At 60.0% G+C, this 23,563-nt stretch overlaps 1 protein-coding gene across 1 annotated transcript in view; it reads left to right on the top strand.

Moving 5' to 3' along the window:
• The first annotated feature begins 7,805 nt into the window (after nt 1-7,805).
• Nucleotides 7,806-23,563, top strand: part of SHF (Src homology 2 domain containing F) — a 36,272-nt gene continuing 20,514 nt past the window's right edge. The window contains exon 1 of the mRNA XM_075897458.1: nt 7,806-8,265. Within this exon, the coding sequence (XP_075753573.1) occupies nt 7,885-8,265 (381 nt within the window). The 5' untranslated portion in view covers nt 7,806-7,884. The remainder of the gene's footprint in view (nt 8,266-23,563) is intronic.

The following is a 23,563-nucleotide window of genomic DNA, read 5'->3' as shown; positions in this document are numbered from 1 at the left end:
GGTCTGCAGACCAGGGGGACGGGGAGCAAAGCAGTGGAACACGCGGGCAGCGGACAGCCCAGACGCTTCCTCTCCCTGGTCTGCTGGAGACCAGGGAGAGGGAGGGCCCCGTTCGTAACTGCGGATCCGACATAAGTCGGATCCGTGTAACTCGGGGACTGCCTGTAGATCAAAACAACTGGAAGTTTCAAGAGCATTAGCTGCCACTGGATTTGCAAATAAAATAGTTATTAAAATAAAGTTTGCATTTTACTGAAATCAGGAACATCACAAACCAAGCAAAACAAACATTTTGTAAATTATCAGATGGAGCAGATTAAATGTTAGCAACTCCTCTGGGAATAGAAACTTGATTCAGAGGATGGCTTGTGGTTCAAGCTTTCATTATAATAATAGTGATCACTCAGTATTTCCTTATGTGGATAGCAAAAGGTTTTATGTCAAAACAACAAAAGGAACCAGCCACAATGAATTCAGCCTATCCAGTGTCCTTCAGAGCTGTTCCAACCAATGTCCAAAATCAACCAAGAGCCACAGTAAAAAACAACCAAAGTAATTCACTCTCCCACACAAATGTTTTTATCAAGTCTGTGCCTATGCTTCTATTTGTCCCTCACAGAACCTCCTATCCAGAGAAACAACCAGCCCTTAACATAGTCATGGGTGATGGCTTTTTATAGCTAATCACTCCATCAAGGGTGGCAACTTATAGCTAAAGATGAAAAAGATGAGGTATGTTTAGGATATAGAGGTGAAATATAAATAGGAATTCGTGTTGTAATACACAGGCCCTAGAGGTCTTAGTTTAGTATGATAACTAGTCAAATTATGCTTTAGGGTAAATTAGCATTACTCTCAAGAGAAGATCAATTAAGTTACTATCTGCTGAGCTTGTGTGTATGTTTGCAACATGTTGATGGTTTGAAACCAGCTGCTGAGTTTGGATAATAATGTCTACTAGAGATCAGTAGACACCACACGATGACCTTTGCAGACAGGGTGAAAAGTTGAAGACTTCCTTACGGTGACTGCCTGTTACTATGGCAATGTTAATGAGTATAGGGAGAACTAAGGGGTTAGCCTGTGGAAAACAGAGCACTCCAAAAGTAGTGGGGTGTGGAAGCTCAAAGGCATCAGCGTAACATCATGAAATCTGTGTCCAGTCTGCGTGTCTTGGGAGGAATAGTACCAGGCTGACAACCAGTGGGGGTGAGAATGAAGACTATAAGACGTCAGCTTTTTCTGCAAGGGGTGGGGGGAGCAATGCAGATACAGGCTGAACTTCTCTAGTCCAGAGCACTCTGCTCCAGAAACATCCGTCATCCAGCATGATTTCAGTGAGCCGGATGTCCACTCTTCACGGGTGCAGCCAAGTTTCCCTTGGTCCCATGAAGTGTGTTTACAACCCCCGGGCCTGGCTCTCAGTGTGCTGTGCTGCGATTTAGCTCTAATTTACCCCTCAATATCCTCTCTCAGCCCAGAAAGCAGTGGAAATGTTGGTAACGCAGCTAGACAATATCGACCTCCCATGATCTGAAAAACTCTCTGGTTCGGAACCAGTCAGGTCCAGAAGGTGCTGGATTAGAGAGGTTCAACCTGTACTACGCATTCTGTACAAATGTCTCTCCTTTGCTTGCTTGCAGTGTGTGGCCGGCTAACAACAGTACTGATTCTAGGAAGAGCACTATGAAGTCTCTGTTGTGCATCCTGATGTCCCCTTCTATTGATAACTCCCCTACCTTGGTTATTTTGGGAGGTGAACACTCAGATTAAAGTGGGCGTAAATCCTCATTGTGAGTGGGTAATTGGTTAAAGTAACCCATAATTATAAGGGTTCACAACATCCCGTGGCACACCCCAAGTTGACAGTGTGGTGCGTACAGTACTTCCTTTTGTTTGTTTGAAACCCGCAGCCTGTTCATTTCATCAGGCAGTTCCTAGTTGTGTTCCGTGAAGGGTGTTAATACCACTTTCCTATTCAGCTTCTCCACACCATTCATGATGTTACAGACCTCCAGCACAGCAGTTCCCAAACTTTTCAGCATCACGCCCCCTTTTTGATTCTTGAGAAATCCTCACACACACACACACACACCTCCCCTCCCATAGCAGCAAAACTTGTTGAGCAAAAAAAAGGAACAACTGGGGCTGAAAAACAAAAAATAGCAGCAAAATTTGGGGGGAAGTAAAGCGGGGGGGGGGGGTCTGGATCACCACCCCCCCTGAAATTTCTCCACACCCCCCAGTTTGGGAACTCATGCTCTAGCAGATCCCTCCTTGGCCATCTCTTTTCTAAGCTGAACAGTCCCCATCTTCCAAATCGTTCTTTGCACAGAAGTTGTTCCAGTTCCCTAATTGTTTTGTTGCCCTTCTCTGTACCTTTTCCAATTGTAATCCATTGTTTCTGATGTGTTGGGCAGAACGGCATGTGGTATTCAAGGGCTGGGAATACCACGACTTTATATAATGCCATTATATTTGCAACTGTATCGTCTACCCCTTTCCTAATAGCTCCTAACATTGGTAGATTTTGCACTGCCACCGCACACTGAGCGGATGTTTTCAGAGAACTATCCACAATGGTTTAATTCCCTTTCTTGCATGGTGACAACTAATTTAGACCCCATCATTTTGTACTTATGGTTGTGATTAAGTTCTCTAATGTGATTATGTTTGCCAGTGCCCCCTAGTGCCTTCTACACTTTCTTGTGTGTCATTGTTTATAACCCTCATCCATCAGGCCCACACCAGGAAAGATACGGTGTGTGGGCGTGAGAGCGAGCGGGATTGGTGGCTGGCTGAAGCAGTCTAGTGGTTTTGTGGGGTGGGTGATGGGGTGGACTAGGTCTGGAGGCCTCCTACTGAAGGTCTCTTGACCCTGCCACAGAAAAGAACAGAGAAGTCCCCTTAGGCAGCCTAGAATGACTGCAGGGAGCAGCCAATCAGGGCACAGGAGGGCTCTATATAAAGGAGCCGCAAGGTCAATGTGAGAGCAGTCTCTTGCTGGAGCGGGAGGAGTGCGGACAGAGTGCTCAAAGGTTACTGCAACACAAGGGACAGATCAGTGCTAGCAGTATCCAGGGAGGAAAGAGAGAGCTCCTGATTGGCTGCTGGGCCTGAGCTTAGAAGAGCCCTGAGCTAAGGGCAAGACATCAGTGAAGGCTGGGACTGTGGGGAAGTGGCCCAGGGAACTGAAGGCAGTTTTGCTAAGGGGACTTGCTGGTGCACAGCTGCTGTTCTTCAGATCTGTGGGCTCCCCCATGGACCACTGGGGAAGAGCCTACAACTGGAGAGCAGTAAGCGCCCGCCCCCCAGGCCTGTGTACCGTGGGCCCAGGGGAGCCATTGCACACGCAGGGCCACGGAGAGGCTGCATCCCAACACAACGTCTCGGTACAGCGTGGCAAGTGGCATTGCACTGGGGCTTGCATGTTGCCGGGTCAGGGATGGGGCAGTGACTCCTGGCCAGGGGATCGGCCCTTGGGGCAGCTTGTGACCCAGTGGGGGTAGCGGAGGCTGACAGAGAGTCCCTGGGCTGAGGGGAATTGGCCACAAGGTGTCAGTGTGACAGCGTCACCCACACATGGGGTATCTCTGCTCCTCGGGTGTCTGTCTCGGGGTGGGCTCATCACTTTGAAGAGCGACAGCTGCCGCCCGTCAGTGCAGATGTTACCATAGGTAAGGCACCTCCCCGAGTGACGGCGGCGGGACCGACGGACAAACTCTTTAGATGAGACCCTGGGGGCGCTGTCAGTGTAATTAACGCCAGGATGTGGCTTCTTCACTCTCAGCCTGACATAGTTACCCCGACCTAACGTTCCAGTGCAGACCAGCCCAGGAGGGCAACCGTCGAGGCAGAGGTGTAATGCCCAGCTCCAGGAGCTGTCCCCATGCTAGCTGTGATCCAACTGGCAGCCAACAAATAGAAGTGGAGCTGCTCTTGCAGCTGGTGGGCGGGGCTAGCTGCCCCCAGAGTGAGCCTGTCTGAGATGCCAGGACAGCTACACCCACCCACCCCCCGTGCCACCGCAGCCCCAGTTCTAGTTTTTAGCATGCTAACTTTGTCAGAGCCAGTGAGGTACGAATCCTCAAGCTGGTCCTGACACCAGCTGCAGTGTAGATGTGCCTCAGTTTCCCCCTGGGGATCCTGGTTTTCCCTCTCCAGAGAAGTGGGGTGCTCTGTCTGTGCAGAATACCCAGGAATAGCTTGGCTCAGTCCAGCTCCCCTGCTGCGACACTAAGCGGGCAAGGGACCTTATGAAACTCAAAGGCTGGATTCTAGTTCCCCAGGAAGAGGTGTTACACTAGTGGGGGCATAGCAGCATTTCACTCCAATTGTCTGTCTTTCTGCCCTGCTACTCCAGCCCTGGGCACCCATCCATCCAGCTCGGCCAGTGCTCTTCAGTCCAGACCCACCCCCCTCTGCTACTCCAGCCCTGGGCTAACCCCCAGCTCTGTCAGTGGCCCCCATTCTCCCCACAGCTCCACTGCTGCCCTAAAATGCTGCTGACACCCTGCAGTTCTCCTCATCTGTTGGTTCAGTCCTGGGTCTCCCGTGGGAAGGCGCCACGTGCCAGTGGTGGCAAACAATGGCATTTGTGCGCGGCGCAGGGACACGGAGCAGAAGGATGCCATCAAACCGATTTCCGACTGCATCTGAAGAAGCACTTCCAGGCAGCTCTCCAGAGAGGCACGCCCAAGGGAGGACTGCTGCAAACCGGAGCCTCTGCAGAGCCCCACTGCAAGCCTGTGCGTCTTGGCACATTGCCACAGACCCCATTTCAAAGCAATTAGCTATCATGCACACGCCTGAGGGTGCATGCCCTGGGCTTCTTGCATGCTGGAACTGAAGGAGAGACAGGGCCGCTGAATTTCAGATTCTGCGATGCCCCAGGGCAGTCAACAGGCTGCAGATGTGGGCAACCCCCTCTCTGCAGGTGACTGATGCACAGCGAGCCTTCTCTCTGGTGTACTCTGATATGCAGGTCAATTATTTTGCAGCTGCCCCCACGTTTTCAAAGTGCTGCAGGTGTGTGCAGTGCGGAGGCGGCCTGGGTGAGTCTGTTCCGGGTTGTGGGAGAAGTGTGTTCAGCAGCAAACTGCTCGTTTGCTATGTTGCCGTCCCCACCATTAGGCTTCAGAATGAACGCCCAGCAAGGTGAACAGGGCAGAGCTTGCTGAGCCGTGGTCACAGGTGGCTGTGGCAGACCCAGGTAGGAGTTGTGCTGTTGGCACGTGGAAGGGCTTCTGCATGATTCAGAAGCTACATTCTTGGTCCCTCACTCACCAGTGTTGGGCAAGTCAGGCGTTTTCCTACGGATTAGGGAACAGCGTCATGTCTTGTCTGAGTCACCAGCCCTGCCGGCTTCCCAGGGCAAAAGGAGTAACAGTGACCACTTCTGGGGCAGGGGACAGAGAGGAGTGGGCCAGCCAGACCCAAGACCCATAGATGTCAGCTCACTGCCAGCTGCCCTGCATGGGGCATACCACAGGAGTGGTGTTGGGAGCAGAGGGTGCATTTCTAACACTGTGGGTGACTGCACCCCCTACCGCTGTCCATGGCCTTCCTTGGCCCTGGGGAGCCAGTAACGCTTGTACAGGATCAAGCACTGTTCAGATGGAGGTGCTTTGGGTTGAGAGGAGATGGGGAGAGGGCACCATCATGCCTGGTGTAGATAGATTCAGGCCAGGGGCACACAGAGGGTTCAGAGCTTGTGGGGAACACAAGAAGCTGGGTGTGGGAGGCCGCAAGGACGGGGCACTGCAGGTACGTGGACATGGGAGGGTTAGAGGTCAGAGGTGGTAGTGTGGGAGAGGGGGTTGTATAGATAGAGGGCTAGGTGACAAAAATTTGGGAGACAGTGTGACTGGGGACAGGAGAATGCACGGGGATGCAGGGACAGTGTGGGGGCGCAGGGGTGCTGCAGGGCATGCAGGAAGATACCAGGGTGTGGGGAGCACAGACGGGTGTAAGGGTACAGGGAAACCTGTGGGGTGCGCAGGGGGTGTGAAGGCAGAAGGCCCTGGAGGGCACAGGGAGCTGGGGGCACGCAGGGGGTGTGAAGGCAGGAGGCCCAAGGGGCGCAGGGAGCGGGGGGCTGCGAGCGCGCAGAAGGCAGCGGGGGGGGCGCGCAGGGGGTGTGAAGGCAGGAGGCTCGGGGGGCGCAGGGCTGCGAGCGCGCAGAAGGCAGCGGGGCGCAGCGCAGGGAGCGGGGGGGCGCAGCGCAGGGAGCGGGGGGGCGCAGGGGGTGTGAAGGCAGGAGGCCCAAGGGGCGCAGGGAGCGGGGGGGCTGCGAGCGCGCAGAAGGCAGCGGGGGGGGGGGGGGCGCAGGGGGTGTGAAGGCAGGAGGCCCGGGGGGCGCAGGGCTGCGAGCGCGCAGAAGGCAGCGGGGCGCAGTGCAGGGAGCGGGGGGGGGGGAGGAGCAGGGGGTGTGAAGGCAGGAGGCCCGGGGGGGGCAGGGAGCGGGGGGGGCGCGCAGGGGGTGTGAAGGCAGGAGGCCCGGGGGGGGGCGCAGGGGGTGTGAAGGCAGGAGGCCCGGGGGGCGCTGGGAGCGGGGCGCAGCGCAGGCAGCGGGGGGGGCGCGCAGGGGGTGTGAAGGCAGGAGGCCCGGGGGGGGGCGCAGGGGGTGTGAAGGCAGGAGGCCCGGGGGGCGCTGGGAGCGGGGCGCAGCGCAGGCAGCGGGGGGAGGGGGTGCAGGGGGTGTGAAGGCAGGAGGCCCGGGGGGGGGCGCAGGGGGTGTGAAGGCAGGAGGCCCGGGGGGGGGGCGCAGGGGGTGTGAAGGCAGGAGGCCCGGGGGGGGGGGCGCAGGGGGTGTGAAGGCAGGAGGCCCGGGGGGGGCGCAGGGGGTGTGAAGGCAGGAGGCCCGGGGGGGGGCGCAGGGGGTGTGAAGGCAGGAGGCCCGGGGGGGGTGCAGGGGGTGTGAAGGCAGGAGGCCCGGGGGGGGCGCAGGGGGTGTGAAGGCAGGAGGCCCGGGGGGCGCTGGGAGCGGGGCGCAGCGCAGGCAGCGGGGGGGGGGCGCAGGGGGTGTGAAGGCAGGAGGCCCGGGGGGGGGGCGCAGGGGGTGTGAAGGCAGGAGGCCCGGGGGGCGCTGGGAGCGGGGCGCAGCGCAGGCAGCGGGGGGGGGGGGGGGCGCAGGGGGTGTGAAGGCAGGAGGCCCGGGGGGGGTGCAGGGGGTGTGAAGGCAGGAGGCCCGGGGGGGGTGCAGGGGGTGTGAAGGCAGGAGGCCCGGGGGGCGCTGGGAGCGGGGCGCAGCGCAGGCAGCGGGGGGGGGGGGCGCAGGGGGTGTGAAGGCAGGAGGCCCGGGGGGCGCTGGGAGCGGGGCGCAGCGCAGGCAGCGGGGGGGGGGGGGGCGCAGGGGGTGTGAAGGCAGGAGGCCCGGGGGGCGCTGGGAGCGGGGCGCAGCGCAGGCAGCGGGGGGGGGGGGGGCGCAGGGGGTGTGAAGGCAGGAGGCCCGGGGGGCGCTGGGAGCGGGGCGCAGCGCAGGCAGCGGGGGGGGGGGGCGCAGGGGGTGTGAAGGCAGGAGGCCCGGGGGGCGCTGGGAGCGGGGCGCAGCGCAGGCAGCGGGGGGGGGGGGCGCAGGGGGTGTGAAGGCAGGAGGCCCGGGGGGCGCTGGGAGCGGGGCGCAGCGCAGGCAGCGGGGGGGGGGGGGGGCGCGGGGGGTGTGAAGGCAGGAGGCCCGGGGGGCGCTGGGAGCGGGGCGCAGCGCAGGGAGTGCCGCGCGGCGCGGGGTGCCAGGGCGCAGCGCAGGTCGGTGCAGCAGGCGCCGCGGCTCCGGCAGGTGGCACTGGCCGCCTCCCCTTGGCCGCCTCACCCGCTCCCCCTCCCCGGCCGGCGCCGGGCTCCGGGCGCCGCCGCCGCCTCGGCGCTCTCAGTCCGCCCGTCCCGATGCTGCTGAGCGGAGCCGCGGGCGGCTCGGAGCGCGCCGGGCCCGGGCCCGGGGGGGCCCCGCAGTGCGTGGGCAGCATGGCCCGCTGGCTCCGGGAGCACCTGAGCTTCCGCAGCGCCAAGCCCGCGCCGCCCGCGCCGCCCAAGCCCGACTACCGGGCGGGCCTGCCCCAGCCGCCCCCGCCGCCGGGGGGCGCCCCCGCCGCGGCCCAGCCCGACATCCTGGCCGCCTACAAGCTGCAGCGGGAGCGGGACTTCGAGGACCCCTACACGGGGGCCGGCCCGGGGGGCGCCGCGCCAGACGCCCGCTACGGCTCGCCCAAGCACCGGCTCATCAAGGTGGACGCGGCGGAGAAGCCCGAGGAGCCCGCCCCGGAGCAGGTGAGAGCCCCGCTGGCTCGGAGCCCCCGGCCGGCCACCCCCGGGACCCGGCCCGACCGCTGCGCGGAGGGGGCCGGGGGCCCGGGCCAGGCCACGTGTTGCGCGCTCTCCCCGCGCTGCTCCTGCTCAGCCGCTGCCAGGTCCCGCCACTAACTTGGCCGCTTCGCGCTGGGCTGGCCGGGCGAGCCGCTCCGCTGGCTGTGCCAGGGAGCCGGGGCTGGCCGGGCAGGGGCCGGGCTCCAGAGCTCACCCCTGGGCACCTCAGCCGCGCAGGCTGCTTGGTGCCCAGGCCGGAGCGGGTCCGGCGCAGAGGGACTTGGCCGGCGAGCGGGGCAGAGGGGCCAGTGGGCTCGGCTTGACTCCAGGAGCGAGCGGGAGGTGGCTCGGGGAAGGGATTGCAACAGCCCCTGCTTCTCGGCTTCACTCCGGAGTCACTGCCCGGCCGCGCCGCTGCAGTTTCTGGTTTGGCGTGGGCCATGTAGGCCTGCCCGGGAACGACGTGCTGCTGCCAGAGCTGCCTGTGCCAGCTGCGGGCTGCTGAGCTGTGCTGGCTCCCGCACATCGGTCTCACCCTCCGCCCCTGGGTGCCCTGCCTGGGGGAGGAAAAGGTGGCGGAGGGGCGCGACGTTGTCTCTTCGGGCTGCTGTTTGCCCTGGCCCAGCGGCTTCCCCTGGCAGAGTGGGTTTCCTTTTGGCAAGCTCAGAGCTGCCTTTCCGGGGCGGGCCCAGCGCTGCTCCCATTGTTTGAGCTCTCCTTCGGAGCGGCACTGGTGCCCAGATAGCTCCCAGCACAATGTGCCCTGACTGTCCTGCCTTCCACCCATTGTCCTGGCAGCAAGCACCTGCCTGTGACATGTCAACAGCAGCTCCCTGTGTGATGCGGAGGCGGCCCCGGCAGCCGCCACCCCCCTTGTGCCTGACACAGGTGGATTCCCTGGAAGGGCAAGCGCCCTGGGTGAAGTAGCATCGCCCTGCGCCTGTGGCCCCCAGCAGACGACGCTCTGATTTTGCACGGGCTGATCCCTCTTCCCCCCTCGCTGTATTGCCCGTGGGTTGCCAGCAGTGTGCTCAGGGACCAGATGTCCCGATTTTCTAGGGACAATCCTGCTACTTGGGGCTTTTTCTTATCTGAGTGCCTCTTACCCCTGCCCTCTGTCCTCATTTTCACACTTGGTACCTGGGCACCCTACATCAGCCCGCATCACTCAGTTGGCAATATCCTTCGCAGCGAGCCACTTTGCTTCGCCTTCAATCCGTGCTCGGTAGCACAAACGCTCCCCCGTCGTCTGTGCCGTGCCCCGGGTGACTGGTGCGGCAGGGTGGTGTTGGAGCCTCATCAGGCGGGCGCGCGGGTGCTCTGTGCAGGCGGGATGTCAGGCGCATAGTGACGGACGGGCTTATCACAGGTGGGGAGTTTGCCTGCTGTTATGCCGTGTGGCATTCGTGCCGGTTCCTCAGGGATTGGGGTGAGGCAGGATGTTGTCAGTATCCTGCCCTCTTCACTGCCTCCTTCCATGCGCCTCCCCAGCAGTGTGTTGCCCCCCCACCAGGAGGCAGCTGAGGGCAGCCTCATCTATCTCTGATCTCGCAGGCACTGCCCGGACACAGGGGGACGAGGCTTCCAGCATTTTCACCTTGCTCTGTGCCGTGGGGCTCAGCAGGAGCCCTGAGCGGAGCCATCTCCGGGTGCCACCGCAAATAACGTGGCCGGGACCTGGGGAAGGGGCGTGAGGCTGGGGAGGAGAACCTCAAACCCTGTGTAGGGAAGCTGGGACAGCTATGCCAGGGAAGGGAGCCCCCCGCAGTTGGAACGGAATCCAGTCTGCACGGCTTCGCCGGAGACAGCTTTTGTCAAATGCACTTGCTGTCTCCCCTTGACAAGATGACAAGTCTGGTTGATGGAGGTAACTGTGTTGATGTAATCATGTGCCTGGATTTCACGCGGCATGCCATTTGGATTCAACAAGCACGCCGCAAAATCCAGAGGGTGTATTTTAAATGGGCTAAAAGTGGCTAATTGATAGATCTCTCTAATTGGTTGTTAACGAACAATCAGCAATGAGTGGTTGTTTCTTACGGGGCCCTGCAGGGATCTGTTCTTGGCCCTGGGCTGTTCGGTTTCGCTATCAGTGATCACTGCTGGGGAAGTGTGCAGATCCCAAGATTGGTTGGATAGTAAATGACAAAGGGGACCCGTCCCTGTGACAGAGCCACCAGGACTGCTTAGTAAAGAAGGGTACAGCCACATAGCATGCATTATAATCCAGCCAAATGTAAACTCCTGCTTCTAGGACCAAGGAAGGCAGGCTAGGGGACTGTATCCTGGAAAGCGGGGACCCTGGAAAGGACTTCGGGGTCATTGTAGATAGAACAAGGCCGCCCCCTGTGAATCTGTGGGAAGGAGGTGGATTTGTTAGCGGAATGCTGAGACGAGATCATCTCTGTATATGGCACTAGCAGGTCTGGTTCTGGGGGCTCCACATCACGGACAGAGTTGAAAAATTGGAGCGTGTTCGGCACAGAATTAGCTGCCTTCCAGCATGAGACCAGCGCGCATTCTGTCTTGTCGAGGAGCAGGGTGATTAGTGCGTGGTCTGTAAGCACCTGGGCGGGGAGGAGACTTTTGCTAGCAAAGGGCTCTTTAATCTGGCAGCACAAGGCCGGGAGCTGAAGCTAGGCGATATCAAACTGTAAACAGTGCAGATTTGCAGTGGTGAGTGTGATGACGCAGCGTGGGCAGGACTGGATCCCATGACGGCATGGCTGCCGCGTTGCCCAGACGGCCAGGATCACCAGTTGTGTGCCTGAATCGGAGCTTTCTTTTCAGGGAGCTGGCCCTTGGTACTCCTGGCTGGGCATGTAACCTACGTGCTGTGTATTGAGTAGCATCTGCCTGACTTTGCAGAGAGCCTGGCACAATTGCTCCGAGGCAGGGAGCCGCCTCTTGAGAGTTGAAGATGGGGAGTGAATTGTCAACATCGTTAACTGTTTCTGCTACCATAACCATCACTGAAACAGTCAGCAAATTGCTGCGCTGTGTGTGCGTGCGCTGTGTGTGCGTGCGCGTGCACACACGCTGGGAGTGGGGAGATGCAGGGTGAGAGGCATTTGATTTAATATCTGAGTAATGCAGGAAAGGTGCTCTGCTGATTGCATTTTTCCCTTTCCTATTTAATTAACACCTGACACTTTGATTTAAATGAACCAGGTTCCCTGGCCTGGCGCCCCAGCAAGCTGCAAAACGCAGGGTCCCCCCGCTGAGAGCGTGAGCGGGGAGCGAGCTGAGTCCCCGGCAATACACCAGGCGAAACCCATCTGCCTCTGCGTTCTGCGTGGAGGAACCCGGCCACCAGCTGGAAGGGGAAACGTCTCCCGGCCGGGTGGATGGAAAGGAAACCCCGTCCTTCCCAGGCTGGGGTGCTGACTAGGCAGCAGCAGCGGCGAGCGCCATTCCTGTGGAAAGCCCCACTTTTCCCCCTGCTCTGAGGCTGAGGTGACTTAGGAAGTTTGTGTGGCAGGCTGGGGGCTGTTCTAATTGGGGCTGTTCTGGCCAACGGGGTCCTGAAATGCAGCCCCCCCCCACACACACACCTGTTTTTTAAATCACAGCTGCCAGTGCTGCTTTCTTGGGCCCCCTGGCCAGGGCGGGACTCTTGGGGACCGTTGCATATCGCGCCAGAAGCCCCCCGAGAGAATCTCGGAGTCCCAAGTGCTGCTGGAGAGGGGTTCTCGGTGCGACTTCTGGGCCCATCGCACCTGGGGGCAGGGACAGGAGGAAACTGGGGCTGCCCGTTACCAACGCAGGGAGACAGTCCCTGGGCTTCGGAGAGGGGGGAGCGGCACAGTTTAGTGATGTTTCCCCCCACAGCATCCGTGCCGCTGTTGGATCGCAGCACCCCTACGGCTCCTTGCTGCTGAGCCCGGTCCGCAGCCTGTGGCCAGTGCTGAGGAGAGCCGGGAGATTGCTTTGTGTCTTTGGGAGGAAGGGGCCTGCCTGGATCCCAGCCTCCGGAGCAGTGTTACCAGCTACAGGAACCCCCCGAAAGGTCACTCCCTTGCTCGGCTTGTCCAGGCCGGCAGCTTCTCACACAGCCCTGGGCTCTGACCCCCGGCTCAGTGGGTTAGACACGGGCAGATCAGGGGTGTGGGATATGGGGAGCCAGCGGGAACCGGGGCCTTGGTATGGAGCCATGTGCAGCGTCTTGGCCTCTCCCTGGACTGCTGGGGCTCTGCCCTCCGTTCAGCTGGCGGGCTCAGGTTGGGGAGGCTGTAGTCCTGGGTGGGCAGGATCCGTCTTGGACCTGATGTGCTGAAGGCTCTGGGCTTGCTGTTTCTGGAGGGTGTTTGGCCCCTGTTCCCGTAGCACTGGCTGCTCACTGCCTTTATGTGTTTACCTGGGGAGGCCTAGAGGCCCCACTTCCCACGTGGGAACTGAGCCCCCCCGAGCGGCTAAGTGACCTGCCCGAGGTCATGAACGGCGTCTGTGGCAGAGCTGTGAACCGAACCCGGGGCTCTGGTGTCCCATGTCAGTGCACTGATCCCTGGGCCATCCTCCTTGCCTGGGGTGGGATCGATGTTTGGGTCTTGCCCCAGGAGTTGGGTTCAGGGACGGGAGCAGGCTGAGAGGAGCGGCTCCGGAAGATGGAGTCAGATCAGCTGGCCTGCGGGCGCAGGTGAGGGGGGTGAGGCCAGCGTGGTGCTAAGGATCACGCCTGGCGTTTGCCTGGCGAGCTGCTTTGGGGTCATGTGGCCTCGCTCAGGGCTGGTTTCACGTCTTACGGAGCGAGCCGCTTGCTAACGACTGTCACAGGCCTGCTCGGCGGGGGGTGCGAGGAGGCGTCTGGGCTGCGTGTGGGGCTGCAGAGCTCCAGGGGCAGCCCGTGCAGATGGCGCATCGTGGGCAGGCTGGGGAGAGCCCGTTGGCAGCCCCTGCCCTGCCTGAATGGGGCTCCCTGTGCCACCCCCAGGACCACGAGCAGGATGGGCCGAGAGAGGAGGGAGAGCAGAACATCCCAGGAGCTCCATGTGTCACTAGCTCTGAGTCACGCTGTGTGTCACTAGTGACGGCCGCGTGTGCATCACCAACAGCCATGCCCACCACCCTGGGGCTCCGGCAGGGCGTAATGTGTCGCGAAAGGCGCCAGGGTCACACCATTCTTCTGCATTCATAACGGACGCAGCAAGGTGCCCGGGCACAGCCCATGCACAAGTGAAACACAATGGGAGGGAGCTGGCAGAGTCACTGGTCGGGGTGCGCATGGGGCCAGGCGTTGTCTGGGCAGGACAGGGCTGCCCCCCTCCCACGCCAGGCGTGATCAACGTTGGGCTGGAAGGTGTCTGGAGAGGCTACTTGGGTCCTCAGGCGTCTGCCTCCCATGGTGGGGCCAGAGCACCGGCCTGGCAGCCTCTCTGTGCCCGGCGCACGCTTTTCTGGGGAACACGGTCGCTCGCCCACTCTGCCTGGCTGGGAGCAGGGTGCAGCTTCCTGCCCTGCCTCACCTCCCTGCAGGAAGCAGAATTCCCGGGAGGACGCTGGGCTCCTGTGGGAGCAGCCGGGCCTTGGAGGCGTGGGGCGGGCTGTCAGGCTGCTTCCTCTCTGCCGCGCGGCGCGGGCCCTCGCCCTTCCCATGTGGCCCACACACTGGCTGGGTGTAGGGCCCTGGCCCACGGAGTTGCACTTAGAGAGAGATCTGCCCTAGAGCCATAGCTGGGAGCCAGCTGGCTTTTAGCTCGTGCGCTAAGCTCCAGAGGTCCTAGGTTCAGTTCCGCCTCTCGGTGTCACAGTCCCCGTGCAGTGGGGTAGGGGCTGGCCCCGCTCCAGTAACGGGGGGAGGTTTCTCTTAGAACCCCCCTGCTCCCAGCCCTGGGGTGCTTGCTGAGGTGCTGACAGCAGCGTGGCCCTGGCGCGGGCTCTCTGCACTGCGCTGTCTGGGGCGGAGGTGGTGTTATGGGGCTAGCAGGGGGGTCTGGCCCCGGGGCACGATGCCACCGGGAGAGGCCGGCCCCTGAGAGAAGGGTTCTGGGAGTGGTGCTTTAGAGGGGCCGGTTTCTCCTGCTTGTCGCTAGCCCAGCCCAAGGCGGATCTCAAAGCACGCTGCAGCCGTTCCTGCCATCCCTCCGTGGCCCAGGGGAGGAAACTGAGGCACAAATGGGGAAATGCTGCGCCCAGTCACGCGGTGAGTCACTGGCAGAAGTGGGGTTGGTGCCCAGCCGTCCTGACGCCTCCTCCCAGCACTGGGCTGGCCTGTTTTTCTTGAGGGCTGGTAGCTCTGAGGGAGACAGCTGCCTCGGAGACCCCCCTGAGCACTGGGTCGCCTGCCCTCAGAGAGCGAGGCCTTCCCGGGCCTGTCTCCCCACGAGACCTATTTCTGAGGGGGCAGCTCCCTGGAGGCAGGGCGAGGGGGGCAGCTCCCCGGAGGCAGGGCGGAGGGGCAGCTCCCCAAGGCAGGGCAGGGGAGCGACCTTGCAGACCAGGGGCTGGCAGTTCTCACACTGGGCCGTGCGCCGAGCAGGCGTAGCCAACGCCCTGGCGCCTGCAGAAGCCCTGGCGGCTGCACTGGGGCTCTGGTGCTGCTCTGCCGTGGGCCTGGGAGTGCAGCACACGGGCCCCTCTGCCCTTGCTTGGGAGCTGATCCTATTGCTCCCCTGCCCGGCCTGGGGCTTTTGGCTGGTCACCTCTCTGAGTGCAGCCCCTCACAGAGGGGCCCTGGAGCCATGCTGAGAGGGAGGGGGGCGAGGGCCTCAGCGCTCGTCATGTGCCGGGTGCCAGAGGTGGGCAGCCGGGGCGAGTCCCAGCTGTGCAGGGCCCCGGGCAGCTGGGTGTTGGCTCTGGGTGTGCAGGGTGACCACAGAGCGCTAGGTGGGACCTGCCATGGGATGACCGTGACCCAGTGATAGGGACCTGCCAGGCCAGCGCCCCCATTCTACCTTTCCCTGGAGCGCTGCGGCCGGCCAGCCTCTCCGGACAGTTTCCTTGTACCCATGTGACTCCGTCGGCTAATAGCCAAGCACCACCTGTGACCGGCTCGTGGCATTTGGACGTGGGGCAGGCAGTGCTGCCTTGCCACCTCCTGCCCTCGAAGCCCTGTTGGGTGGAGCAGCCGGTCTCCGGCCTCCTTCCCCGGAGTGTTCTCAGCCCCCAAAGCGAAAGTGCCTGCTGCCCCCTGCCCGGAGCGGGCGTTCCCAGCATGCTGCACCGCGCAGGCAGGACCAGCGGCTGCTTCAGGGAGGCTGCTGCTGGAGACACTCCTCGGAGCGACAGCCGCTGGGGCTCAGCGGCTTCTCTTCTGCCTGGCCAGGGCAGGTCCCCTGCGGGCGCAGGCCAATCGTGACAAGGGTCACCCCCAAGTGGCGGCGAAGCTTCGGAAGAGCCGAGGGCGCTCTGGCTGGTTCCCCGGTGATCCAACACCTGGGGATGTGCTCCGGGGTGAGTACTGTACGCTAACCCTCTGCTTGCCCACCTCGCTGTCCATGCCAAGGAAGGCTGGGCTGGGGGGGAGGCGCTGCCGGGAGCGGGCATAGACCTCTGGAGAGAGCCGGCAGTTAGGAAATGCGCAGTTCAGATTCCACAAGCAACCTCACCTCTGCCGGTAGGAATCGACGCCCCCTCTTGAGACAGCGGCAGGCCCGGGCACCCTCTGCAGCCAGTGCACGCTGGAGAGAGCCCTGGCGCTCTGGTGTATTCCCTCTGCCGGCCAGGCCTTTGCACAAGCCACACGTTCACAATTAACCAGAGCCTGTTAGTTAAGACGAGTGTTTGCATCGGTTTGTGTGTTGGGTGGTGTGCACGACCCGTGAGTGTGTGTTTGTGTTGTGCATGTGTGTGTGCACATTTGGGTGCTAGAGTATAGATGCCCCTTGGCATTTGGGTTGGATTGTGCACGTCCTGCACCAGTGAACGTGTGTCACGAATCCCTCGGTGCCGGTCCCCTTGTCTTACAGCCCTGGCTAGGGAGGCCTGATCTCCAGTTCTAGCTGTAGCAGCTCCGATGGGTCCTAGTTCAACTCCCAGGTATTGATCACGAGCGCACAAAGCGGCCTGCTGTGTGTGTGCGTGGGAGGTGACGGGGTGTGCGCAGGCCTGGTGTATGTGTGCGGTGGTGTGAGGCTGTGCTTTTGTGTCGGGGGCGTGTGTGTGCGTGAGGCACATTCAGTGTTCAGGCATGTCTGGCTTGGGCTGTTCTTGCGCCCCGAGAACAGCAGGCCGAGGCTCACAGGGCTGGGGGCACGGTGCCGCAGGTTTATACACCAGAGCACAGGCAGGGGGTGTCCTTTCCACAGTGCCCCACTGACCTAGGAGCCCAGTTACAGATCCTGTGGGGCCGGCGGCTCGTCTGCATGTGGGACTGGCCTGGAAGAGCTTTGAACGCCCCCCGCTTAATCCCAATAAACGCTCCACTGTCGGCAAACCTGAGACCCAAGCGGGCTCTGTGGAGAGCAGGGGGCACCTTCTCAGTCCTGTCTACATGGGGGGGAGAGTCCTGTGTGCCCCCAGAGCCTGGTTCTCTCCCCACTTGGCCGGGCCCGAAGGGATCCCGCCTGCCGCGGGCAACTTGGAGCAGCGGCCGTGTCCCCGCCTGGGGATGACTGCCCTGGCACGGCTGCCGACTGCTCTCCTGAGGCCCGCTCTGTCCCTGAGCCCATGTGTCCCGCCCGGCCTGAGCAGCTCCCCGAGTAGCGGCAGGGCTGGGCTCGGCGGAGGAGCGTGGGGCGGTTTTGGAAGAGCTGGGCGATTGCATCCGAGCCCCACGTGGAGCTGAGCCGAACCCTGCCTCTTGCCAGTGACAGGAGGCAGTGGAGTGTCATGCCTCCTGCATGGCCGAGCCGGCTGGGGCTCTGCCCCCCGGGTTCTTCCCGTCTCACACCCCAGCAGTGCTGCGGGCAGGCCCCGGAGGGCACCGAGGCCGGCCCTCGGACACTAGGGGAAATGCCCGCTTTGCAGTTGCCCGGGCAACCTTCATTTGGCCCCCGTGTGCACCGGTGTTCTGACACAGTCTGTGACTCGGCCTCGTCCAGCGCACAGGAAGTCCGGGGCCCTGGGGACGAAGCTGCTGCTCCTCGCCATGGGGCAGGTGGCCCCTGCTTTGTGACCGGCACCCCCTGCGGACGGGGGATTGTCGTCCATTGTCTCCTGAGCTCTGCCGGGCTGCTGCTCGTCTGTGAAAGATCAAAGCAGCCCCCATGTTAAGGGATGTAATGTCTCAATAGAGGGGTGTGTGTGTGTCCCCCGTCCCCGTCTGTCCGTCCTCCCTCCAGCAGAGGGGACTTCAAGTGCGAGTTTGCACTACATTTGGAGTCTTCTGTGACTGGGTGTTCGGGGGGAGAGTGCCGAGGGCTGGGTGTGTGAGGGCCGGGAACAGTTTCTCATTCCGTACAGGCAGAGGCTGATTAGCTCCTCAGAGACGTGGGAGGATTTGTAAGGGGAATGTGGACAGGTTGGCAAAGTCACAGGCGTGAGGCCAGTGAGAGGCAGGATTCAAACTTGGGGCCTCCTGACTCCAGCCTCCGTGCTCGTCCCGCTGCAGGCTTCCAAGGTGTTCCATGAAGTGAGGCACATGCAACCAGCGGCGCCGGAACGTGGACAATGCTCCCGCTGGGCTTTTCCGTTCATGTGTGGAATAAAACGTTTATGTGCACTGAGGCGTGGGTGAATGTGCACCGCCAGCAGAAAAAAACCCCTAGCTGTGAGCGCTCTGCGGGTGAGCTGCACAGCACTGGAATCTCGCTTCCTTGGCTGCATGAGCACACGGCACACAGGGAACGTTGAGGGGGGAGGGGAAGGAGCCACTCCCCCTTTTAACAGCTATAAGAGGAAGCAACATTGGGGGGGGGAGAGGAGGAAGGAAGGCAGGATCTTGGGGGGAAGAGGCAGCATAGGCAGAGGGCCTCAGGGGAAGGGGTGGTGTAAGGGTGGAGACTTGGGGAGAAGGGGGCATAGAGAGTGGGGCCATGGTTCAGGCTCCTGTCGCCCCCCCCCCCATCATTTTTAAGGACCTTCTGCCTGTTCTGCACATTAGTGATCACCTGTGAAAAGTCTGGTGCAAGTGCCTGGCCCAGTGTCACACGGGGACTCAGTTCAGACACAGGAATGGAATCCAGTTCTCATTAGCACTCACCTGACACAGCCAAGAGGCCATCGTTTCTCCTTGTGCACTCCCGCACTGTGCGCACCAACCCGCCTTCCTACCACAAACGTGGCAGGGGTCCTCGCGGGTGAGGCCTCCTTCACGACACAGCCCCCACGGAGCAGCTTCAGCCTGCGCAGCGAGTGAGACGGGGGCCCATGGAGAGAATAGTCTGGGATCATGTAATTACAGGCTGTCATCATGCATGCAAGCCAGGCTCTTGAATTACGGTAGAAAGGGCAACTTGATTCTGGCATTTCCTAACCGAGTGTTTTTAATACAGACGTTTGTGTGCAATTTCCTAGGGTTTTTTAAAAGCCAAAACAAATTCTGTTGTAGCTAGAGATGTAAGGGTATGTCTACACTACCCTCCTAGTTTGAACTAGGAGGGTAATGTAGGCATACCGCACTTGCAAATGAAGCCCGGGATTTGAGTTTCCCGGGCTTCATTTGCATAAGCGGGGCGCCGCCATTTTTAAAACCCCGCTGGTTCGAACCCCGTGCAGCGCGGCTACACGGGGCACGAACTAGGTAGTTCGAACTAGGCTTCCTAGTTCGAACTACCGTTACTCCTCATTCCACGAGGAGTAACGGTAGTTCGAACTAGGAAGCCTAGTTCGAACTGCCTAGTTCGAACTACCTAGTTCATGCCCCGTGTAGCCGCGCTGCACGGGGTTCGAACCAGCGGGGTTTTAAAAATGGCGGCTCCCCGCTTATGCAAATGAAGCCCGGGAAATTCAAATCCCGGGCTTCATTTGCAAGTGCGGTATGCCTACATTACCCTGCTAGTTCGAACTAGCGGGGTAGTGTAGACATACCCTAAGCGACTAGTTGAGTAGTCGACTACCTGATAAGTCTAGGGTGTATCCGAGACAGCAAGGCGTGGGGGGGGGGGGGAAAGGAGCAGGAGCTGATGCTGGGGGAGCCATCTCTAAAGCCGGTTCCCCCAGCACCATCTCTGCAGTGCGAGGGGAGGAGGAGGAGGAGAGGCAGAAGCGCAGCTGTCCAGGACCTGGCACAAACTCTCATTAATTGCGGCTCTTACTACATTTAAAAGGCAGAGCCATAGCAGGGGACCTGGCGCCAGCCAGGACTTAGCAGTCCCATCTCGTGCCAGGTCCTAGACCTACCCCTGCTGCAGCTCTGCTGCTTAAACATAGTAGGAGCCAGAGTGCCCGTGTGCCTGGCTGCTACTACACTTAAACGGCAGAGCCGCAGCGTGGCCCTTTATCGATTAATCGTGTACTCAATACAGATTGTATCGAGTACACGATTAGTCAGTTACCTGCTACTTAACATCCTTAGTTGCCGCTATAATTCTTGCTCCCATGGGCAAGGCTGGGCCTTCAGCACTGGCTCCTGTAGCTAGCAGCAGCAGTAGACTGTTATCCTCTGAGGTTCTGCCACTGAGGGAAGATGCACAATACAGGGTTGGGTTACATCTACATCAGTCGCCCTCTTACCTGGTTGTAGTCCCCGCGTGGGCTCCCCCCCTCACCATCCCATCCCCAGGTCCTTAAGTGGGCTGGAGCGGCCTACGGTTAGGGGGCTGCTCCAGGCCGTCCGTGGGGGGTGGGGAGTCTGCTCCAGGCTACCCAGGCTAGATTTCCCCCCCCCCCCGGCGCCCATCCCTGTTTTAATCTGTTAGCTGGTTAAACATGACATTTAACCAGTTAAATGGGATTTTACCTCCCTAACAGCCACACACACAGACTTGGCAGACGCTGCCTGAGACACGGGGCAGCTAAGCCGCCGATCACAGGGCTGCCCTGTTAGAGGCCTGGCCTCCGTTCCCAGCTTGGTAACTGCTCCGTGGCGTGTGACCTCGTTGCTCAGTTACGAGGGTTGTGACGCGCTCTGGCGGTGCATCGTGCAGCTCGGTGACACCTGTGTGCACGCGGGCGCGTGTGTGTACCGCGTTAACAGAGCTCGGGGGCTGGCGGCAAGCCAAGTCCTAGCTGTAATGAGCAACGTGCAGATGGGAAATGGCTATTTTCAGCAGCTGGTAACTCAGCCCAGTCTGTTTGGAATTAGGTGGCCCTCCCAGGCCCAGGTGCTGTCCTTCTGCCGAATGTCACAGCCCCGCTGCAAGCCATGACTGCCTCGGAGCTCTTCAGAACCATAGCCTGTGGAATGCAGCCAGGGTTAAACGGCCACGCTCCTCTCTCAAGTTCAGGAGTGACCTTGTGTCCTGTCTGGTCCGTGATCACGACCTCCTGCCCCGACGGTGGCATCCTCAGTGTTCCATTTAGTGGGTCTTTACTAGACCCACTAAATCAAACAACAGAAGATGGATTAGCGCAATGTCGATCCTCCGGCAAGTGGAGACAAGGCCTGAGAAAACCTTCCTACAGTGAAGGACACCAGGAGCTCAGTCTATTTCAGTTAACAAAGAGACGGTTAAGGGCTTGACTGATAGGCTTTCGGTCCAGCAGCGAAAGGTCTAATACTGGCTGGCAGTTGAAAGTAGAGCAATTTGGCCTGGAAAAGAGAAGTACTCTTTTGCCGGGAGAGTAATTCTGGCCTTGGGATCTGTGTACTCTGAGCCTCTGCTGTGGTTTGCGTTTGCCAGAGAGACTTGATGCTCACGCTGGTTTTGAGGCTGGCAGGCCTGCACGAAGCAGCTGCCCGGACATGCCTGAGGGGGAGGGATTCTGAACACTGCTGGGTCTGGGTGGGCCTGGAGCCTGCCTGCTTAGCCCTGGAATCCCTTCCCCCACCCGGCTCACAGCTAAGCCCCTGACCTGCCTTCCTGGCTTCCGCCCAACCCAGCACATGGGGACAATTTATTGCTCACATGAAAGGAAAGGCTTTGAACGCTCCAGCTAACAGATGTGGCTCCTCTCTCTGCAAGGAGCTGCCTTAGCGGCTGTAACTCTACGGCCGCTGTGGCCCGGGTCAGCCAGACTGGCTGAGCGCCCACAAAGCTGATGCTGGCTCCCGGCTCTCCAAGCCCCCAGGGCGCTGGGCACCCCAGCAGCATGGCCCCTGAGCCTCTCCCAAAGGCCAGTCAGGGCAGGTCTCTGCCCTTCCGGAGCGCAGGCAGAATGAGGGCTGTGTGTAAACGCTTGCTTCCGGGCGCGTGTTTGTACCTGTCTGTGTGTTGGTGTGTGTGCCTGCCTGCTAGAGGGGGTGCGAGTGTGAGATTACAGCATGCTTAGCCATCGCATGCGTATGACGGAGGGAGGGGTATGGGTTTCGGTATTTGCACTTCTGTGAGGGGGATGCATGTGTATCAGCTATAACTCCCCACCCCGGTACGGGCTGCAGGAGTTGCCGGGTTGGCTAGCTAGCTCGGGAGGCCTGCACCAGCTGTGGGGAATCTGCCCCCCACCGGTCTCACTGACCCCTAACGGTGGGAGGGCAGATCAGCCCCTGTGTGATCTGGGCTCACATGGCCCCCCCAGGTCTGGTGGGTCTCCCCACCTCGCTGTGCTAGCGATTTGGATTTGGCCTGCAGAGGTGGAGGTCTGTTCCCAGCATGGGGCTTTGTCTTGCTGACCGCAAAAGAAACAGCGCCGTTTGGGGTAGGGTTGCCAGGTGTCTGGGTTTGAACCGGACAGTCTAATATTTGAGCTTTCTGTTCGGGAAACAAATGGAGACAATGGAACTGAGACAATAGAACTGTCCGGTGTTTTCTAACTCAGACGGAATGTAGATTGTGATGGAATGTCAAGAGTGTCTGGTACTTTTGTTGAAACCATCTGGCAACCCTAATTTGGGGCCACCCCTTCTCCGTGGAGCTGAGGGAGGGACGTGTCTGGACACAGCTCCCACCGCCCTGGGCTCTCGGCACGGCTGAGGGCCCACGGCGCTGGCTCTGCAGCGGCTGGAAACTGCTTGTCTCTCACAGTTTCTAGCTTGGCTGCGGCCCATTCCTGCCATGCCCCTGGAAGCTGAGAGCGAGTCCTGCGCCCGGTCTGTGGCCAGGGTCCCCGAGCCCAGCAGCTGTGGTAAACCCGGCCTCTTGTGAGTGGCAGCCCATGGGACTTGGAGCTGCATGCTGCTCAGCTCTGTGGGCTGAGCTGCTTACCCAGCCGGGAGCCCCGCGTTTCGGAAATGGCTGGGAGGAGAGCGTGGCGAGGCAGGCGCAGCGCTGGGAAGAGCTGTTTGGCAGCTCAGAGCCGTGCTAAGAACAGAGAGCAACAGAAGCGAATTTCCTGCCTCCTGATGCAAGCCAGAGGCTGGCTGTTCTTGGAGCGCGCGCTCGGCTCGCTGGCGGAAGGCCAGGCTGGCCTGATTTCAGTCGTTTCCATTTGTGCGTCAGTGACTTGTACAAAGTTCTTTTCTATAGACTGGTGCCCCCGCTCACTGCTTGCTCTGGTTGTCCAAACGTGTTGACTTACAGCGAAACAGAGCCTTTCTGGTAGACTTGGCACAGCTTTTTCCTGCCTAGGAGAGTCACGCTGTTACGATATCCATTTATTTCAGCAATCATATAACTTCCTATTTTCATTTAAAAAATTGTTGAGTATGGTGGGAAATGGTAAATCCACTAGATAATGAATTTTTTGCTGGTTTCATGTCAAGCTGCATGAGGATGGGACCTGGAATGTAATGAAACACGCCACGCTGCGTAGAAAACGAAGTTTTATGTAAAACCGCCTTCAGTGTTTGGGCTACCGCTTATCGAAACCCGTTTTGCGCTTCCAGCCGAACGGCTTGCGGTGCAGAGGGGTTAACGGCAGGCAGTGAATTAAGCTGCTTAATTGAGGTCAGCCTGGGAAAATGTTCAAATATGCCAAAGAGAAAAAGATGGGAGTTTAAATTCCTAGTCTCACTGTAAACTGGTGGGAATGCAGCAGGCTGCTAAGCTGGGTAGGCTGACCTACTGCACGCTATTTAGGAAGCTTGACTTCAACAATGAGGGGTTTCCTCCCTGATTCTTTATGTAGAAAAGCAGCTTTTCGCTCCGTGTTTTCATAGGGGCGTGGGGAGTCGATATGTTTTTTAATGACGTGTTAAAAAGTTCAGGCCGCTCCATGTTTTGTATTAAATTCTGGTTTCATTTTAAATGGGTTTATTTTAAACAAAGAACAGAGTGTTATTTAAATGGCAGGATAAACATCTGATTTTAAATACACAATTAAAAAAAAGAGCATTGGGTTTCTCCTCCCTTCCTCCCCCCGCAGAGAGCCCCTCTCCTCCCAGAAAAGCTGCTTAGCCCCATAGCTG

The sequence above is a fragment of the Pelodiscus sinensis genome, chromosome 14 (assembly GCF_049634645.1).
Source record: "Pelodiscus sinensis isolate JC-2024 chromosome 14, ASM4963464v1, whole genome shotgun sequence".
Lineage (NCBI taxonomy): Eukaryota > Metazoa > Chordata > Testudines > Trionychidae > Pelodiscus > Pelodiscus sinensis.
Note: the sequence above shows the minus strand (reverse complement) of the source record. Positions and strands in the feature narration are given on the sequence as shown.